A 21,666-nucleotide genomic window follows, 5' to 3' on the forward strand; every position below is an offset into this window, starting at 1 on the left:
TTGTTCTGATTAAAGGAGGATTTGGACCCACCACCCCCACCAGAGTGTTTTTGTGGGCCTGATGAAGACTCATTTTTAGATTTGTCCCCACCCTTGTCAGAAGACTTACCATCCTTCTTTTTGTTGCCATCTTTGTCACCCCCTGTATGAACTTTTCTGTTCACTCTTGTTCTGACCCATTTGTCTGCCTTCTTTCCCAATTCTTGGGGAGAGGTCAGATCAGAGTCCACCAAGTACTGGTGCAACAAATCAGACACACAATTATTAAGAATATGCTCTCTCAGGATCAAGTTATACAGGCTGTCATAATCAGTAACTTTACTGCCATGTAACCACCCCTCCAAGGCCTTCACTGCCTGGTCAATGAAATCAACCCAGTCTTGTGAAGACTCCTTTTTGGTTTCTCTGAACTTTATCCTGTACTGTTCAGTGGTTAAGCCATAACCATCCAGGAGTGCATTCTTAAGAACTTGGAAATTATTAGCATCATTTTCTTTTACAGTAAGGAGCCTATCCCTACCTTTTCCACTAAATGATAGCCATAGGATAGCAGCCCACTGCTTTTGAGGGACATCCTGTACAGCACAGGCCCTCTCAAGTGCAGCAAACCACTTGTTAATGTCATCCCCCTCCTTATAAGGGGGAACTATCTTGTGCAGATTCCTGGAATCATGCTCTTTTGCAGGATGATTATGGGGAATACTGCTGCTGCCACCATGGGTATCTAAACCCAACTTCTGTCTTTCCTTCTCTAATTCTAAAGACTGTCTATCCAAATCCAGCTGTTGCTTCTTGAGCTTCAGTCTGGTTTGTTCCACTCTCAATCTATTGAGCTCCCTTTCTAACAATCTGTCATCAGGGTGGGTGGGAGGGACATTTCTAGATACAGAGGTATGATGGGAATGAACAGAAGGAGACCTGTCCCTTACAGAGGGCACCCTAACAGCTTGGCTAACAGTATAATGTGAGAGCACACCATCAGTATGGTGTGATTCAACCTCTGTACCAACTATGCTAGACTGTCTAGTAATGGGCAGGCTGAGAAGTTTCTTGCCTGAATCTTTTCCTGGGGGAGTCCCTGGATCAGATTGAGAACCATTAGCTACTTTTTCACCAGATTGGGCACTTATGGCCTTATCCTGTACTCTAAGCATGTTAATTAACAGTTCTAAGGAAGGATTCTTCCCTACACTCAAACCTCTCTCTATGCAGAGACTCCTTGCTCCTTTCCAGCTAAGGTGATCATATGCAAGTTTGGACAGTTCAACATTTTGGCCTGTGCCAGACATTTTTTTTAGAGAGAGTTAAAGTGATAGAAAAAGAGAAAAAAGTTTTCAGAACTTTTTGGAAAGACAGAAAAAAACTTGTTAAACTTTTAAGAACTTTTTGAAAGTTTAGAAGTACTTTTCAGCACTTAGAAAAGAGTGAAAAGAGGAAATGCAAAACTTTTTGGCTATGTGTATATACACTGACCTTGTTTTGTATATTTTTCTCTTATGAAAAGTACAATGACAAGAGTGGTAAGTAGTCTCAAGCACTTATCCCACCACTGCACAACCAATGTAGGAGGCTGGACTGGCTTGTAGTGAGTACCAAGGGGTACTTGCACCTTGCACCAGGCCCAGTTATCCCTTATTAGTGTATAGGGTGTCTAGCAGCTTAGGCTGATAGATAATGGTAGCTTAGCAGAGCAACTTAGGCTGAACTAGGAGACGTGTGAAGCTACTACAGTACCACTTAGTGTCATATGCACAATATCATAAGAAAACACAATACACAGTTATACTAAAAATAAAGGTACTTTATTTTTATGACAATATGCCAAAGTATCTTAGAGTGTACCCTCAGTGAGAGGATAGGAAATATACACAAGATATATATACACAATAAAAAAAATATGCAGTATAGTCTTAGAAAACAGTGCAAACAATGTATAGTTACAATAGGATGCATTGGGGAAACATAGGGATAGGGGCAACACAAACCATATACTCCAAAAGTGGAATGCAAACCACGAATGGACCCCAAACCTATGTGACCTTGTAGAGGGTCGCTGGGACTATTAGAAAATAGTGAGAGTTAGCAAAATAACCCTCCCCAAGACCCTGAAAAGTGAGTGCAAAGTGCACTAAAGTTCCCCTAAGGACAAAATAGTCGTGTTAGAGGAATAATGCAGGAAAGACACAAACCAGCAATGCAACAACTGTGGATTTCCAATCTAGGGTACCTGTGGAACAAGGGGACCAAGTCCAAAAGTCACAAGCAAGTCGGAGATGGGCAGATGCCCAGGAAATGCCAGCTGCGGGTGCAAAGAAGCTTCGACTGGACAGAAGAAGCTGAGGTTTCTGCAGGAACGAAAAGGGCTAGAGACTTCCCCTTTGGTGGACGTATCCCTCTCGCCTTGGAGAGTCGTGCAGAAGTGTTTTCCCGCCGGAAGGACGCCAACAAGCCTTGCTACACGCAAATCATGCGTTTGGCGTTTTTGGACGCTGCTGGGGCCCAGGAGGGACCAGGAGGTCGCAAATTGGACCTGCAGAGAGAGGGGACGTCGAGCAAGACAAAGAGCCCTCACTGAAGCAGGTAGCACCCGGAGAAGTGCCAGAAACAGGCACTACGAGGATGCGTGAAACGGTGCTCGCCGAAGTTGCACAAAGGAGTCCCACGTCGCCGGAGACCAATTTAGAAAGTCGTGCAATGCAGGTTAGAGCGCCGTGCACCCAGGCTTGGCTGTGCACGAAGGATTTCCGCCGGAAGTGCACAGGGGCCGGAGTAGCTGCAAAGTCGCGGTTCCCAGCAATGCAGCCCAGCGAGGTGAGGCAAGGACTTACCTCCACCAAACTTGGGCTGAAGAGTCACTGGACTGTGGGGGTCACTTGGACAGCGTCGCTGGATTCGAGGGACCTCGCTCGTCGTGCTGAGAGGAGACCCAAGGGACCGGTAATGCAGCTTTTTGGTGCCTGCGGTTGCAGGGGGAAGATTCCGTCGACCCACGGGAGATTTCTTCGGAGCTTCTGGTGCAGAGAGGAGGCAGACTACCCCCACAGCATGCACAAGCAGGAAAACAGTCGAGAAGGCGGCAGGATCAGCGTTACAGAGTTGCAGTAGTCGTCTTTGCTACTATGTTGCAGGTTTGCAGGCTTCCAGCGCGGTCAGCGGTCGATTCCTTATCAGAAGGTGAAGAGGGAGATGCAGAGGAACTCGGCTGAGCTCATGCATTCGTTATCTAAAGTTTCCCCAGAGACAGAGACCCTAAATAGCCATAAAAGAGGGTTTGGCTACCTAGGAGAGAGGAAAGGCTACTAACACCTGAAGGAGCCTATCAGCAGGAGTCTCTGACGTCACCTGGTGGCACTGGCCACTCAGAGCAGTCCAGTGTGCCAGCAGCACCTCTGTTTCCAAGATGGCAGAGGTCTGGAGCACACTGGAGGAGCTCTGGACACCTCCCAGGGGAGGTGCAGGTCAGGGGAGTGGTCACTCCCCTTTCCTTTGTCCAGTTTCGCGCCAGAGCAGGGGCTAAGGGGTCCCTGAACCGGTGTAGACTGGCTTATGCAGAATTGGGCACATCTGTGCCCAACAAAGCATTTCCAGAGGCTGGGGGAGGCTACTCCTCCCCTGCCTTCACACCATTTTCCAAAGGGAGAGGGTGTCACACCCTCTCTCAGAGGAAGTTCTTTGTTCTGCCATCCTGGGCCAGGCCTGGCTGGACCCCAGGAGGGCAGCTGCCTGTCTGAGGGGTTGGCAGCAGCAGCAGCTGCAGTGAAACCCCAGGAAGGGCAGTCTGGCAGTACCAGGGTCTGTGCTACAGACCACTGGGATCATGGAATTGTACCAACAATGCCAGGATGGCATAGAGGGGGCAATTCCATGATCATAGACATGTTACATGGCCATATTCGGAGTTACCATGGTGAAGCTACATATAGGTAGTGACCTATATGTAGTGCACGCGTGTAATGGTGTCCCCGCACTCACAAAGTTCAGTGAATTGGCTCTGAACAATGTGGGGGCACCTTGGCTAGTGCCAGGGTGCCCTCACACTAAGTAACTTTGCACCTAACCTTTACCAGGTAAAGGTTAGACATATAGGTGACTTATAAGTTACTTAAGTGCAGTGTAAAATGGCTGTGAAATAACGTGGACATTATTTCACTCAGGCTGCAGTGGCAGGCCTGTGTAAGAATTGTCAGAGCTCCCTATGGGTGGCAAAAGAAATGCTGCAGCCCATAGGGATCTCCTGGAACCCCAATACCCTGGGTACCTCAGTACCATATACTAGGGAATTATAAGGGTGTTCCAGTAAGCCAATGTAAATTGGTAAAAATGGTCACTAGCCTGTCAGTGACAATTTAGAAAGAAATGAGAGAGCATAACCACTGAGGTTCTGATTAGCAGAGCCTCAGTGAGACAGTTAGTCACTACACAGGTAACACATCCAGGCACACTTATGAGCACTGGGGCCCTGGGTTACCAGGGTCCCAGTGACACATACAACCAAAACAACATATATACAGTGAAAAATGGGGGTAACATGCCAGGCAAGATGGTACTTTCCTACACATATAAAATCAGACAATGCTTTCCCAAGTCTCACCTTTTGTTTCTAGGTTGAGGTTGTCGAGATGTCCTGTGGGTCAGCCGGAGAAGTTAAGGTGGCTCCAGGGTCCGGCAGGAGCAGCAACTGAAAGTCTTGAAGTTGGTGTGCCACAGGGAAAGGGACCACTTGGAAGCACACTGCACATGGGACATAGCGGTAAGTCCGTTGGGCCCCCTTGGAGAGTCGTTGTTGCAAGTGGTTAGGGGCCCATAGAGCACAGCTGATTCTCCAATGCAGGGGGCTGGTAGGCCGGGTCTAGAGCAGATTGGTCAGCCAAGTGTTATGCGTCAAGGAGCCTTTGGAGCCAGGTGCAGGTCACTTTGAGGGTAGATTGCAGGTCAGCAGGGCCACTCTGGGGGGGTGGTTCTTGGGTGTCCTTAAGTCCCATGACTGGTGCTTGTTTCAGGTCTTCGAAGAGTCCGGTGTGGACTTTTCTTCTGGGTGCCCCACGTTGGGGGTTCAGTTCCCCGGGCTACGGCATGGAGCTCACAGTGCCACCAAAGTTGGCACACTTGCAGTTTGTCCTCCGGGTCCATCGGGTGGACTTTGGTCAGGGTGATGTGTCAGGTTAGTTGGTCAGTGAAATAGACTTCACTGGTTTCTTGCCTCCAGGGTGCAGGGAGTGATGCCTTCCCTTAGCGGGTGGTTGTTGGCGATGTTTTGAAGCGTGGAGGTCCTCTGAGGTTTCTTAGAGTCTGTCCGATGTCCAGTCGACCCCTCGGCGGTGATTGTCAGGTCCGGGGTGCAGCGGGCAGGGTTTGGTACCTTTTTCTTCTGGCAGCAGGACGTCTGCTCTTGGGCCGCGGGTCTTCTTTGTTGCTGGTCTTCTTGTGTCCATTGAGTCTGATGTCCAGGTCTAGGCTTGACCACTAAATACTGTATTTAGTGGGCGTTAGGGGGAGTTTCTGGTAGTGGGCAATGGGCCACCTACCACTGGGCAGCTACGCCCACTATGTGACCACTTCCTCTGGGAAGGGGTCACATCCCTAACCCTGGTTGGCTATTTTCCTGCCATCCAAGATAGAGGAACATGAAATGGAGTGGTCACCTCATCTGCCAGACCTGAGGGTTGGTGCAGGCTGAGGGTGGTCACTTTGTGAGTTTTGTTCGCCATTCCTCCCGCCAAAAGTGGGGTCTGGGATGGGGGGTGGCCATCTGCTGCTTACTGCTAGCTGCAAAGGGCTGGGGCAGGGCTTCAAAGGCGCATGGCTTCTGAAGTTTCCTGCCAGAACAGGGCATGTTCCTGGGGGAAGAGGTGCGACACCTCCGCTCAGGAAGGGCTTTGTCTTTTGGTCCCAGAGAGTACAGACTCTCACCCCAGGGATTCAGAAACGTGTCTGGAGATGGCAGGCTGGTTTGGACTAGCCAGCTACCGTGCCAGGGTGGTGTAGGTTCTGCAGGGGCATCTCTAATGTGGCCCCGGGGTACATTTTATTATAAATCAAACACTGGTACCAGTGAGTATTTATCACTCTGAGGTGTTTGATACCAAACAGCGCAGGGTTCACAGAGGCCATCATGTAGCTGGGAAACACATACTGAACAGTGTTCCGCACATGCACTTGCTATGGGTTCCCTGTATACTTACTATGCCTTAATGCTTTGTAAACACACAGCAGGGGCATATTTGCCCATGCAAACATATGCCCTCACATGCATTATAGTGCACCTTGCCTTGGGGCTGCAAGGCCTGCCAGAGGGGTGACTTACCTCTAGTGCATGCAGTGTTAGTGGACAGGGCACCCTTAGTGAGTGCCATGTCGGTTTGTAACTTTTGAATACACCAGGTCTTATACTTGCAATGTCACTCCTCTCTCTGAGAGACAACTCTAAAGCTGGTTCTCTGCCCTGCTCTATTCTCAGGTCAAAGATGAGGGTATATTACATATTCAGCAGGTTCCTAAGGCTTCCTCATAAAGCTTCTCTCAGCATCCTTCAAACAACACTATCTGCAACAGGACAAGCCATGTGCACTAGTCTGCACCCTGCAGGCGTCTTCTTGAATGCTCTGTTTATTAAAACATTCCATGATTATCAGAAAGAGAAGAAAACTTGCATGAGGTTGGTGTGGGGCCTCTCAGAGTGGCACAATTGGTGCTGCAGCTCTGGGGGACCCTCTTCAGTACCCAGTCCCTAGGTACCAGGGGTACCATTTACTAGGACTTACAAGGGGGGCTGAAGTGCCAATCATAGTACAGTTTTGGTGAAAGAGAGCTGGCCCTGGGAACCTGTCTCGCAGGAGCTCAGGGCTCTTACAGTTTGAAACCACATAATTTTCCAGGCAAAAAGTGAGAGGCTAACCATGCAAAAAGAGGCCTCTCCCACACCCCTCTACTGCACTGACAGGTCTTCCTTCCCCTGCACCTCACAGATGCCACACAGAGTGCAGAGGTCACCACTCACATTAGGTCCCAGTCCAGCTTCGCGCTTGTGATCTCTTCCATCAGGCGGGCGAGGCGGCGCTTGAAGAAGGCCTGGAAGCGCACATCATCCTCAAACACCAGGGCAGTGTCCAGCTGGCGCTCTACTATCTGAAGAGACAGCTGGGGTCAGTGTATTAGCCTACATGTGATACATGCAAACACTGCACACATAGAGAGTGCTCCTGCTGGAGACATGCAAACACTGCACATATAGAGAGTGCTCCTGCTGGAGACATGCAAACACTGCTCACATAGAGAGGGCTCCTGCTGGAGACATGCAAACACTGCACACATAGAGAGGGCTCCTGCGGGAGACATGCAAACACTGCACACATAGAGAGGGCTCCTGCTGGAGACATGCAAACACTGCACACAAACACTGGGCTCCTGCTGGAGACATGCAAACACTGCTCACATAGAGAGTGCTCCTGCTGGAGACATGCAAACACTGCACACATAGAGAGGGCTCCTGCTGGAGACATGCAAACACTGCACACATAGCGAGGGCTCCTGCTGGAGACATGCAAACACTGCACACAAACACTGGGCTCCTGCTGGAGACATGCAAACACTGCACACATAGAGAGTGCTCCTGCTGGAGACATGCAAACACTGCACACATAGCGAGGGCTCCTGCTGGAGACATGCAAACACTGCACACAGAGAGTGCTCCTGCTGGAGACATGCAAACACTGCACACAAACACTGGGCTCCTGCTGGAGACATGCAAACACTGCACACATAGTGAGGGCTCGCGCGGAAGACATGCAAACGCTGCACACATAGTGAGGGCTCGCGCGGAAGACATGCAAACGCTGCACACATAGAGAGTGCTCCTGCTGGAGACATGCAAACACTGCACACATAGAGAGGGCTCCTGCGGGAGACATGGAAACACTGCACACAAACACTGGGCTCCTGCTGGAGACATGCAAACACTGCACACATAGAGAGTGCTCCTGCTGGAGACATGCAAACACTGCACACAAACACTGGGCTCCTGCTGGAGACATGCAAACACTGCACACATAGAGAGGGCTCCTGCGGGAGACATGGAAACACTGCACACAAACACTGGGCTCCTGCTGGAGACATGCAAACACTGCACACATAGAGAGGGCTCCTGCGGGAGACATGCAAACACTGCACACATAGAGAGGGCTCATGCAAACACTGCACACATAGAGAGGGCTCCTGCTGGAGACATGCAAACGCTGCACACATAGAGAGGGCTCGCGCGGAAGACATGCAAACACTGCACACATAGAGAGGGCTCGCGCGGAAGACATGCAAACACTGCACACATAGCGAGGGCTCCTGCTGGAGACATGCAAACACTGCACACATAGAGAGGGCTCCTGCTGGAGACATGCAAACACTGCACACATAGCGAGGGCTCGCGCGGAAGACATGCAAACACTGCACACATAGAGAGGGCTCCTGCTGGAGACATGCAAACACTGCACACATAGCGAGGGCTCCTGCTGGAGACATGCAAACACTGCACACATAGCGAGGGCTCCTGCTGGAGACATGCAAACACTGCACACAAACACTGGGCTCCTGCTGGAGACATGCAAACACTGCACACATAGAGAGTGCTCCTGCTGGAGACATGCAAACACTGCACACATAGAGAGGGCTCCTGCTGGAGACATGCAAACACTGCACACATAGCGAGGGCTCCTGCTGGAGACATGCAAACACTGCACACAAACACTGGGCTCCTGCTGGAGACATGCAAACACTGCACACAGAGAGTGCTCCTGCTGGAGACATGCAAACACTGCACACATAGCGAGGGCTCCTGCTGGAGACATGCAAACACTGCACACAAACACTGGGCTCCTGCTGGAGACATGCAAACACTGCACACATAGAGAGTGCTCCTGCTGGAGACATGCAAAGACTGCACACATAGCGAGGGCTCCTGCTGGAGACATGCAAACACTGCACACAGAGAGTGCTCCTGCTGGAGACATGCAAACACTGCACACAAACACTGGGCTCCTGCTGGAGACATGCAAACACTGCACACATAGCGAGGGCTCGCGCGGAAGACATGCAAACACTGCACACAAACACTGGGCTCCTGCTGGAGACATGCAAACACTGCACACATAGAGTGCGCTCCTGCTGGAGACATGCAAACACTGCACACATAGAGAGGGCTCCTGCTGGAGACATGAAAGCACTGCACACAAACACTGGGCTCCTGCTGGAGACATGCAAACACTGCACACATAGAGAGGGCTCCTGCAGGAGACATGCAAACACTGCACACAAACACTGGGCTCCTGCTGGAGACATGCAAACACTGCACACATAGAGTGCGCTCCTGCTGGAGACATGCAAACACTGCACACATAGAGAGGGCTCCTGCTGGAGACATGAAAGCACTGCACACAAACACTGGGCTCCTGCTGGAGACATGCAAACACTGCACACATAGAGAGTGCTCCTGCTGGAGACATGCAAACACTGCACACATAGAGAGTGCTCCTACTGGAGACATGCAAACACTGCACACAAACACTGGGCTCCTGCTGGAGACATGCAAACACTGCACACAAACACTGGGCTCCTGCTGGAGACATGCAAACACTGCACACATAGAGAGTGCTCCTGCTGGAGACATGCAAACACTGCACACATAGAGAGGGCTCCTGCTGGAGACATGAAAGCACTGCACACAAACACTGGGCTCCTGCTGGAGACATGCAAACACTGCACACATAGCGAGGGCTCGCGCGGAAGACATGCAAACACTGCACACAAACACTGGGCTCCTGCTGGAGACATGCAAACACTGCACACATAGAGTGCGCTCCTGCTGGAGACATGCAAACACTGCACACATAGAGAGGGCTCCTGCTGGAGACATGCAAACACTGCACACATAGAGTGCGCTCCTGCTGGAGACATGCAAACACTGCACACATAGAGAGGGCTCCTGCTGGAGACATGAAAGCACTGCACACAAACACTGGGCTCCTGCTGGAGACATGCAAACACTGCACACATAGAGAGTGCTCCTGCTGGAGACATGCAAACACTGCACACAAACACTGGGCTCCTGCTGGAGACATGCAAACACTGCACACAAACACTGGGCTCCTGCTGGAGACATGCAAAAACTGCACACAAACACTGGGCTCCTGCTGGAGACATGCAAACACTGCACACATAGAGAGTGCTCCTGCTGGAGACATGCAAACACTGCATACATAGAGAGGGCTCCTGCTGGAGACATGAAAGCACTGCACACAAACACTGGGCTCCTGCTGGAGACATGCAAACACTGCACACATAGAAAGGGCTCCTGCGGGAGACATGCAAACACTGCACACAAACACTGGGCTCCTGCTGGAGACATGCAAACACTGCACACATAGAGAGTGCTCCTGCTGGAGACATGCAAACACTGCACACAAACACTGGGCTCCTGCTGGAGACATGCAAACACTGCACACATAGAGAGGGCTCCTGCGGGAGACATGCAAACACTGCACACATAGAGAGTGCTCCTGCTGGAGACATGCAAACACTGCACACAAACACTGGGCTCCTGCTGGAGACATGCAAACACTGCACACATAGAGAGTGCTCCTGCTGGAGACATGCAAACACTGCACACAAACACTGGGCTCCTGCTGGAGACATGCAAACACTGCACACATAGAGAGGGCTCCTGCGGGAGACATGCAAACACTGCACACATAGAGAGGGCTCCTGCTGGAGACATGCAAACATTGCACACATAGAGAGGGCTCGCGCGGAAGACATGCAAACACTTCACACATAGCGAGGGCTCCTGCTGGAGACATGCAAACACTGCACACATAGAGAGGGCTCCTGCTGGAGACATGCAAACACTGCACACATAGCGAGGGCTCGCGCGGAAGACATGCAAACACTGCACACATAGAGAGTGCTCCTGCTGGAGACATGCAAACACTGCACACATAGCGAGGGCTCCTGCTGGAGACATGCAAACACTGCACACATAGAGAGGGCTCCTGCTGGAGACATGCAAACACTGCACACATAGAGAGTGCTCCTGCTGGAGACATGCAAACACTGCACACATAGCGAGGGCTCGCGCGGAAGACATGCAAACACTGCACACATAGAGAGTGCTCCTGCTGGAGACATGCAAACACTGCACACATAGAGAGGGCTCGCGCGGAAGACATGCAAACACTTCACACATAGCGAGGGCTCCTGCTGGAGACATGCAAACACTGCACACATAGAGAGGGCTCCTGCTGGAGACATGCAAACACTTCACACATAGCGAGGGCTCGCGCGGAAGACATGCAAACACTGCACACATAGAGAGTGCTCCTGCTGGAGACATGCAAACACTGCACACATAGCGAGGGCTCCTGCGGGAGACATGCAAACACTGCACACATAGAGAGTGCTCCTGCTGGAGACATGCAAACACTGCACACATAGAGAGTGCTCCTGCTGGAGACATGCAAACACTGCACACATAGCGAGGGCTCGCGCGGAAGACATGCAAACACTGCACACATAGAGAGTGCTCCTGCTGGAGACATGCAAACACTGCACACATAGAGAGGGCTCCTGCGGGAGACATGCAAACACTGCACACATAGCGAGGGCTCGCGCGGAAGACATGCAAACACTGCACACATAGCGAGGGCTCGCGCGGAAGACATGCAAACACTGCACAAATAGCGAGGGCTCGCGCGGAAGACATGCAAACACTGCACAAATAGCGAGGGCTCACGCAGAAGACATGCAAACACTGCACACAAAGACAAAGCTCCTGCGGGAGACATGGAAACACTGCACACATAGCGAGGGCTCGCGCGGAAGACAAGCAAACACTGCACACATAGAGAGAGTGCTCCTGCTGGAGACATGCAAACACTGCACACATAGCGAGGGCTCGCGCGGAAGACAAGCAAACACTGCACACATAGCGAGGGCTCGCGCGGAAGACAAGCAAACACTGCACACATAGCGAGGGCTCCTGCTGGAGACATGCAAACACTGCACACTAAGAAAGACGGCATGCATGAGACATGCAAACACTGCACACAAAGACTGGGCTCCTGCGGGAGACATGCAAACACTGCACACATAGAGAGTGCTCCTGCTGGAGACATGCAAACACTGCACACTAAGACAGACAGGGCATGCATGAGACATGCAAACACTGCACACAAAGACAGACGCTCCTGCATGAGAGACACACAAACACTGCACACAAAGACAGGCAAATACAATGTACAGGATACACGGACGGGCCTGCAGGAAAACAGCGCACATGAAAATAGAAAAGCTCCAGATTCACGACTGACCAGTTAGAGTCAGGAGGTGGTACACTGATGGCATGCTGGGAGCAGTCTGCTCAAGTGTATTGCAGTAAGTGCAGTTCATTGCAGTATTTGTATTCGTAGTTGAAGAAATTTGCTATGCACCGTAGACAGAACCACTGCTGGACATCTCTAGACACATCAGTGAAGCTATTTGGTTTTAATCACCAGACAGCTATCTTTCGTTTTAGGGGTACTTACCATATTACTTCTTGTGAGTGTGGTGATGAATTTTTGTAAACTTGATCTGACAAATTAATAGATAAATATTGCTTTCAGCTCCTCATGTCAAGTAACTCTTGCAGCTCAGATACATCCCAAATGGCTTGTCAGCCTCAACAGCTCCCGCACTGAGAGCCACAATTGCAAGTTGGTGGGAACTGATAGCAAGTAAACACTAGCCCTCCCATGTGCATCGTGGATACGCAGTGTAGGAGGCTGGCCCTCTATGTAGTGTGCAAAGCTAGGCACACTGTGCAGGGGGTCCAGGCACCACAACCTGGTTTCCAGAGGTAAACACTAGATAACCTAGGGCCAGATGTAGCAAAAAAGCAATTTGCGACTTGCAAATTGCGAGTCCCTGCGACTCGCAATTTGCAAGTCGCAAATTGCTATGCAGTACGGTGTCTCAGACACCGACTGCAACTCGCAATGGGGTCGCAATGACCCACCTCATGAATATTCATGAGGTGGGTCGCAAATTGCGTCCCCATTGCGAGTATAGGCACTCGCTAACATGGAGGCCTGCTGACGTCAGCAGACCTCCATGTTAGGGACCTGCTTTTAAATAAAGCAGTTTTTTTTTTTTGAAATGTAGCCCGTTTTCCCTAAGGGAAAACGAGCTGCATTTCAAAAAAATCCGAAACCTTTTGTTTCGGTTTTTTCAGGGCAGGGAGTGGTCCCTTGGACCACTCCCTGCCCTGAAAAAATGTTTTGGGGTCCAGTCTCAAACTGGAAGGGGTCCCATGGGGACCCCTTCCAATTTGCGAGTGGGTTACCATCCACTTGAAGTGGATGGTAACTGCGACTCCATTTGCGAAAATGGAGTTGCATACCACTGCGACTCGCAAATAGGAAGGGAACACCCCTTCCTATTTGCGATTCGGAAATGCATTTTGCGAGTCGGTAACGACTCGCAAAATGCATTTCTGCATAGGAAACACGCATTTGCGAGTCGCAAACGGCAGATTTTGCCGTTTGCGACTCGCAAAGTGTTTCCTACATCTGGCCCTTAATGCTCTAATTTTTAAGGTAGCTTGGTCGATCAGATAGGCCAATCCTGGGGAAGTGCAAAGCATTTGTTGTACTCACAGTATAGATCATGCAGCTCACACATTCAAAGGAATAACTCGAGACCAATTTATAAAAAATACTTCAGATTTTTATGTAATTTTTAAGACCAAGATTATCAAAATTGGTTAAGTACTTTTTGAGATATGGATTTTTGAAGTTTAAGGAAATAATCTTTTTGTGTGTAATTACGCACCAGAGGAATCAATGGAAAGTTCTTGTTTTGCAGGTTGGTCGAGGGAGTCGGTGGGCACAGAGTGCCAGCTGGAGGAGTTCAGGCGGCTCCCGGTTCTGGCTGGAGCAGCGGTGGAAAGAGTCTGGAGCTGGTGCAGGGCCACTGCGGGGGACCACTTGGAAAAGATTAGAGGTGGTTCCTTGGGGGCCCCTTGGAGTGTCGAGGTCACAAGGGGCACAGCAGGTTCTTCCTTGCAGGACACAGGCTGCCAGGTGCAGAGCGAATCGGTGAGCCAGGAGCTGTGAGGAAAGATGGAGGTAAGCCACTTCAAGGGTCGCTTGCAAGGCAACGGGGGCACTCTGGCGGGAGATCCAGGGTGTTCCTCAAGTACCTCGACTGGAGCTTCCTCCTGGTCCTTTTTCAGTCCCGGGCGGGGTTCAATGTTGTGGTGACTTTTCCGCTGGGCCTGCTGGCGGAAACGCTGTTTCCGTCAGCTGGGCCAGCGGAAATGTCCTAATGTGGTGCCAAACATACCGCATACTTTCAAAAGACCGCCAAAGTCATAATGAGGGCCTAAGTACTGAATTTAGTGGGTGTTTTAGGGGGAACCTGGTAGTGTCCAATGAGACACGTACCTTTAGGTGGCGACACCCACTATAGTGACCACTTCCTGTGGGAAGAGTCACTTCCCTATCCCTGATTGGCTATTTTCTTTCCATCTAAGATGGAGGAAAATGAAATGGAGTGTCCACCTCGCAGGCAGCACCTTAGGTGTGGTGTATGCCATGTGGGGCCACTCCTCCTGCCCTCTGTGTAGTTTCCCGCCTTTGCTCCCCCAAAAGTGGAGGTTTGCAAAGGGGTTGACCATCTGCTGCTAGCAGCAGGCCTGGGGGTCAAGTTTCAAAGGTGGTAAACCCTTTGAAGCTCGCTGCCAGGGCAGTTCACATTCCTGAGGGAGGGGGTGTTAGCTCGTCCACCCAGGAAGGGCATTGTTCTACAAACCAGGGAGACAGATCTCTCCCCCAAGGTTTGTATATTGGCTGTCTGGATGACGCAGGCTGGCTGGAACCAGTCAGCAACCATGCCAGGGTAGTTAGCTTTTGCAGGGGGCACCTCTAAGTTGACCTCTGGGTACATTTTATAATAAATCCAGTGCTGGAACCAGTTTGGATTTATCATTCTGAGTATTTTGATACCAAACAACCCAGGATTCAGAGTGGCCATCATGTAGCTGTGAAACTCGTGTTTGACGAGTGTCCAGCACATATATTAAAATGGCTGCTCTGTTCACTCACTATGTCCCAGGTTAGGCAAGCACAAGTGGGGGCATATTGCTCATGCATCTATGCCCTCACATATAATATGGAGCACCGTGCTTTAGGGCTGTAAGGCCTGCCAGAGGGGTGTCTTACCCATAGTAAATGCAGTGTATGGTTTGTGTTTTAGGTTTGCACCAGGACACTCAGCCTGCAATGGCAGTGCTGGGTGCATCTGGATGCATGGCCCTAGAGGGTGGCACAATCAGTGCTGCTGCCCTCAGGGGCCGACCCTTAGTACCCTATGCCCTGGGTACCTAAGTACCTTTTGCTAGGGACTTATAGTGGTAGCTAAAGGTGTATCCAACTACCTTTGCAATGTTTTAGGGAAAGAACACCGGCACTGGGAACCTGGTTAGCAGAATCCCAGTGCACTCGAGTCCAAATTGCATCCAGAAGCCAGGCAAAAAGACAGGAGGGCCTGCAACATACAGTTCCTTATAGCATGTACGTTCACAATTGAAGGAATCCAGAACTAGGTGCTCAGAGAGTTGCATGTGATTTCACAGAAAAACAATTTAAGGGAATACCATTACTGAGAAACGATTTCTCCTCAACTGTTTAAAGGAAATTTTCAGAATGAATGGCATTGAAAATGTCACTTACCCAGTGTACATCTGTTCGTGGCATTAGTCGCTGCAGATTCACATGTTTGGCACAGTCCGCTGCCTGGTGTTGGGCTCGGAGTATTACAAGTTGTTTTTCTTCGAAGAAGTCTTTTTTGGGCACGGGACCGAAGGACTCCTCCCTCTTCGGCTCCATTGCGCATGGGCGTCGACTCCATCTTAGATTGTTTTCCCCGCAGAGGGTGAGGATGGAGTTGTTTGCTATAAATAGTGCCCATGCAATGGAGTGAATATGTATGTACGTTAAGAGTTTATAATAATTATTTACAAATGTACAAATGTTTAAGATTTAAGATCTACTTCTAAACGGCTACAGGCTTCCCGGGGAGGCGGGAGGGTGCATGTGAATCTGCAGCGACTAATGCCACGAACAGATGTACACTGGGTAAGTGACATTTTCAGTTCGATGGCATATGTTGCTGCAGATACACATGTTTGGCATAGACTATAAAGCAGTTACCTCCCCTAAAAGCGGTGGTTTAGCCTGTAGGAGTTGAAGTAGTTTGGAATAATGTTCTTAGTACAGCTTGGCCCACTGTAGCTTGTTGTGCATTTAGTACGTCTACACAGTAGTGTTTAGTAAACGTATGAGGCGTAGACCAGGTTGCAGCCTTACATATTTCGCTCATAGGAATGTTTCCTAGAAAGGCCATTGTAGCACCTTTCTTTCTGGTTGAGTGTGCCTTTGGTGTAATAGGCAATTCTCTTTTGGCTTTAAGATAGCATGTTTGAATACATCTGACTATCCATCTAGCAATGCCTTGTTTAGAGATTGGATTTCCTATGTGTGGTTTTTGAAAAGCTATGAACAGTTGTTTTGTTTTCCTGATTAGCTTTGTTCTGTCAATGTAGTACATTAGTGCTCTTTTGATGTCTAATGTATGTAGTGCCCTTTCAGCCACGGAATTTGGTTGTGGGAAGAACACTGGCAATTCTACTGTTTGATTTAAATGGAATGGTGAGATTACTTTTGGCAGAAATTTTGGATTTGTTCTTAGAACTATTTTATTTTTGTGTATTTGAATAAATGGTTCTTGTATGGTAAATGCCTGTATTTCACTTACTCTTCTGAGGGATGTGATTGCAATGAGAAATGCGACTTTCCAGGTTAGATATTGCATTTCACAGGAATGCATGGGTTCGAAAGGTGGACCCATGAGTCTTGTTAAGACGATGTTAAGGTTCCATGAAGGAACTGGTGGTGTTCTTGGTGGTATAATTCTTTTTAGCCCTTCCATGAATGCTTTAATAACTGGTATTCTAAATAGAGACGATGAATGAGTAGTTTGTAGGTAAGCAGATATTGCTGCGAGGTGTATTTTTATAGATGAAAAAGCGAGATTCGCTTTTTGCAAATGTAGTAAGTATCCTACTATGTCCTTTGTAGAGGCATGTAATGGTTGTATTTGATTGGTATGGCAGTAGTAAACAAATCTTTTCCACTTAGATGCATAGCAGTGTCTAGTGGAAGATTTTCTAGCTTGTTTTATGACCTCCATGCATTCTTGTGTGAGGTCTAAGTGTCCGAATTCTAGGATTTCAGGAGCCAAATTGCCAGATTCAATGATGCTGGGTTTGGATGCCTGATCTGTTGTTTGTGTTGTGTTAACAGATCTGGTCTGTTGGGTAGTTTGACATGCGGTACTAGTGAAAGGTCTAGTAGAGTTGTATACCAAGGTTGTCTTGCCCATGTGGGTGCTATCAGTATGAGTTTGAGTTGGTTTTGACTCAACTTGTTTACTAGATATGGAAGGAGAGGGAGAGGGGGAAAAGCGTATGCAAATATCCCTGACCAACTCATCCATAGAGCATTGCCTTGTGATTCGCGGTGTGGGTACCTGGATGCGAAGTTTTGGCATTTTGAGTTTTCTTTTGTTGCGAACAAATCTATCTGGGGTGTTCCCCAAATTTGAAAGTACTTGTTCAGAACTTGGGGGTGAATTTCCCATTCGTGGACTTGTTGGTGGTTTCGCGAAAGGTTGTCTGCTAGTTGGTTTTATATTCCTGGAATAAATTGTGCTATTAGGCGAATGTGGTTGTGAATCGCCCACTGCCATATTTTTTGTGTTAGGAGGCACAATTGTGTTGAGTGTGTTCCTCCTTGTTTGTTTAAATAATACATTGTTGTCATGTTGTCTGTTTTGACAAGAATGTATTTGTGTGTTATTATGGGTTGAAAGGCTTTTAACGCTAGAAATACTGCTAACAGTTCTAGGTAATTGATATGAAATTTTGTTTGGTGTATTTCCCATTGTCCTTGAATGCTGTGGTGATTGAGGTGTGCTCCCCACCCTGTCATGGAAGCATATGTTGTTATAACGTATTGAGGCACTGGGTCCTGAAATGTCCGCCCTTTGTTTAAATTTTTGCTGTTCCACCATAGAAGCGAGAGGTATGTTTGGCGGTCTACCAACACCAGATCTTGAAGTTGACCCTGTGCCTGTGACCATTGTGATGCTAGGCACTGTTGTAAGGGTCGCATGTGTAGTCTTGCGTTTGGGACAATGGCTATGCATGATGACATCATGCCTAGAAGTTTTAGCACAAATTTTGCTTGTATCTTTTGGTTTGGAAACATAGCACTTATTACCTTGTGGAATGCCTGCACTCTTTGTGGACTTGGAGTGGCAATTCCCTTTGATGTGTTGATGGTTGCTCCTAGATATTGTTGTGTCTGACACGGTTCTAGGTGTGATTTTGTATAGTTGATGGAAAACCCCAGTTTGTGAAGGGTTTGTATGACATATGTGGTGTCGTTTGCGCATTTTTTTACTGTGTTGGTCTTGATTAGCCAATCGTCTAGGTAAGGGAACACATGTATCTGTTGTCTCCTGATGTGTGCTGCTACTACTGCTAGACATTTTGTGAACACTCTTGGTGCAGTTGTAATTCCGAATGGCAACACTTTGAATTGGTAATGTATTCCTTTGAATACGAACCTTAGGTACTTTCTGTGAGAAGGGTGTATTGGTATATGAAAGTACGCATCCTTTAGGTCTAATGTGGTCATGTAATCTTGCTGTTTGAGCAGTGGAATGATGTCTTGTAGTGTGACCATGTGAAAATGGTCCGATATGATGTAGGTATTTAGTGTCCTGAGATCTAATATTGGTCTTAATGTTTTGTCTTTTTTTGGAATTAGAAAGTACAGGGAGTAAACTCCTGTGTTTTTTTGTTGTACTGGTACTAACTCTATTGCATCCTTTTGCAGTAGTGCTTGAACTTCTAGTCCTAAAAGTTCTAAATGTTGTGGTGACATTTTGCGTGTTTTGGGAGGGATGTTTGGTGGGAATTTGTGGAATTCTATGCAATAGCCATGTTGGATTATTGCTAATACCCAATTGTCTGTTGTAATCTGTTGCCAAGATTGGTAGAATTGGCTTAGTCTTCCCCCCACTGGTGTTGAGTGAAGGGGTTGCGTGACTTGAAAGTCACTGTTTAGGTGGAGGTGTTTTTGGAGTCTGGAATCTTCCCCTACTCCTTGGGAATTGACCCCCTCTATATCCCCTGAAACCTCCCCTTTGGAATGAACCCTGATATGGTGTGGTTCTTGTTTGTTGGCTGGTGGTGTCTGTGGGTTGGCCACGAAACCCCCCTCTAAATGGAGTTTTTCTAAAAGAGCCTCTGCTCTGCGGGGAGTAGAGTGCGCCCATGGCTTTGGCCGTGTCTGTGTCCTTTTTAAGTTTTTCAATGGCTGTGTCCACTTCAGGGCCAAAAAGTTGTTTTTCGTTGAAGGGCATATTAAGGACAGCCTGCTGGATTTCAGGTTTGAAGCCTGAAGTGCGGAGCCAAGCGTGTCTCCTTATGGTGACAGCAGTGTTGACTGTTCTCGCTGCAGTATCGGCTGCGTCCAGTGAAGAGCGGATTTGATTGTTTGAGATCGTTTGTCCCTCTTCAACTATTTGCTGCGCCCTTTTTTGGTATTCTTGGGGAAGATGGTCTACGAGAAGTTGCATCTCATCCCAGTGTGCGCGGTCATATCTGGCCAGCAGCGCTTGAGAATTTGCGATGCGCCACTGGTTGGCTGCCTGTGATGCTACTCTTTTTCCTGCCGCATCAAATTTTCTGCTTTCTTTGTCCGGAGGTGGGGCGTCGCCAGATGTATGGGAATTTGCTCTTTTGCGAGCTGCCCCTACTACTACGGAGTCAGGTGGTAACTGCGAAGTAATAAACACTGGGTCTGTGGGTGGTGGTTTGTATTTTTTATCCACCCTTGGGGTGATGGCTCTTGATTTTACGGGCTCTTCAAAAATGTGTTTTGCGTGCCGTAACATCCCTGGTAGCATTGGGAGACATTGATATTGGCTATGTGTAGCCGAGAGGGTGTTAAATAAAAAATCATCCTCTATAGGATCGGAATGCAGTTGGACATTGTGGAATTCTGCAGCCCTAGCCACCAGTTGCGAGTATGAGGTACTGTCCTCTGGCGGTGACGGCTTTGTGGGGTATGAATCTGGATCATTGTCCGGCACTGGGGTGTCGTATAGGTCCCAAGCGTCTTGATCCTGATTATCTTGACTTATGGTAGTTTGCGCTGGTGAGTGCATTTGTGGCGGTGTTTGTGCCGGCGATGCCTGTTGTGGTGGAGAGGGCGGAGGCGTGACTTTTTTAACCACTTTGGCTTGTGGTTGTGCGTCATCCTTGAGGAGACCGATCCTTCTTTTCCTCATTATTGGGGGAAGGGTTGATATCTTCCCTGTGTCTTGCTGGATGTACAGTCTCTTTTGTGTGTAGTCTGATTCTACACTTTGGAGCTCTTGTCCAAATCTGTGCATCTGGCCACTTATTCCTTGTTCCTCTGTGTAGGATGAAGGTGTGGAAATTTTCGGCGCCGAGAGAGAATCTTTTTTCGGCTTCGGCACCGACAGAATTTTTGTTCCTTTCGGCATGGAGTCTCGGTGCCGATGTTTTTCGGTGCCGGTATCTTGTTTTTGTCTCTCGGAGCCGCTATCTCGGCTCCGAGGTTGCTCCATGGCGGTCCCTCGACCGGAGTCGGGTGTCTTCGCTATGGGCGTGCCCTTTTTCGGCGCCTTCGACGGGTCGCCTGTTTTATGGGTCGAGCCATGGCCTGTTGGCAGTGGCGTCCCCTGGGCTTTCAATTTCTCGATGGTTTTACTTTTCGACGTCTTACTCACAGTTTGTTGCTGTTGTTCGACGTCGGAGTCTCCGGATTCTGAGTCCGGAACCGAGAATGTTTCCTCTTCGTCGTCGAAACGTTGTTTTGTCGGCGTGGATGCCATTTGTAGACGCCTGGCTCTTCGGTCCCGGAGTGTTTTTCTGGACCGGAAGGCTCGACAGGCCTCACAGGTATCCTCCTTGTGCTCGGGGGACAAGCACAAGTTACAGACCAAGTGCTGATCTGTATAAGGATACTTACTGTGACATTTTGGGCAGAAACGGAACGGGGTCCGTTCCATCGGCTTCGATGTCGCACGCGGTCGGGCCGACCAGGCCCCGATGGGGGAATCGAAGCTACCCCAAAGTCTTCCGATGATCGGTGTCGATGTACCTAACTATCCCGATACCGAACGGAACAATACCGACGCTTTCTTCCGAGATTCTGACTAACTTTCCGAACCGAAACACGGAGCGAAAAGGAATACGTCCGAACCCGACAGCGGAAAAAAACAATCTAAGATGGAGTCGACGCCCATGCGCAATGGAGCCGAAGAGGGAGGAGTCCTTCGGTCCCGTGACCAAAAAAGACTTCTTTGAAGAAAAACAACTTGTAATACTCCGAGCCCAACACCAGGCAGCGGACTGTGCCAAACATGTGTATCTGCAGCAACATATGCCATCGAACTCACTGTTTCATAGAAACCAATTCATAGAGTGTTTTTTTGCTCGAAAATGGCTTTTGGATGCTTATTTTTTAAAGTGAAAATACAATA

The 21,666-nt window shown here is 49.0% G+C and overlaps 1 protein-coding gene across 1 annotated transcript in view; it reads right to left on the bottom strand.

The window, feature by feature from the left end:
- Positions 1-21,666, bottom strand: part of CERCAM (cerebral endothelial cell adhesion molecule) — a 188,268-nt gene that overhangs the window by 19,786 nt on the left and 146,816 nt on the right. Inside the window, exon 10 of the mRNA XM_069236967.1 lies at positions 6,998-7,125. Within this exon, the coding sequence (XP_069093068.1) occupies positions 6,998-7,125 (128 nt within the window). The remainder of the gene's footprint in view (positions 1-6,997; positions 7,126-21,666) is intronic.

Source organism: Pleurodeles waltl, chromosome 6, assembly GCF_031143425.1.
Source record: "Pleurodeles waltl isolate 20211129_DDA chromosome 6, aPleWal1.hap1.20221129, whole genome shotgun sequence".
Lineage (NCBI taxonomy): Eukaryota > Metazoa > Chordata > Amphibia > Caudata > Salamandridae > Pleurodeles > Pleurodeles waltl.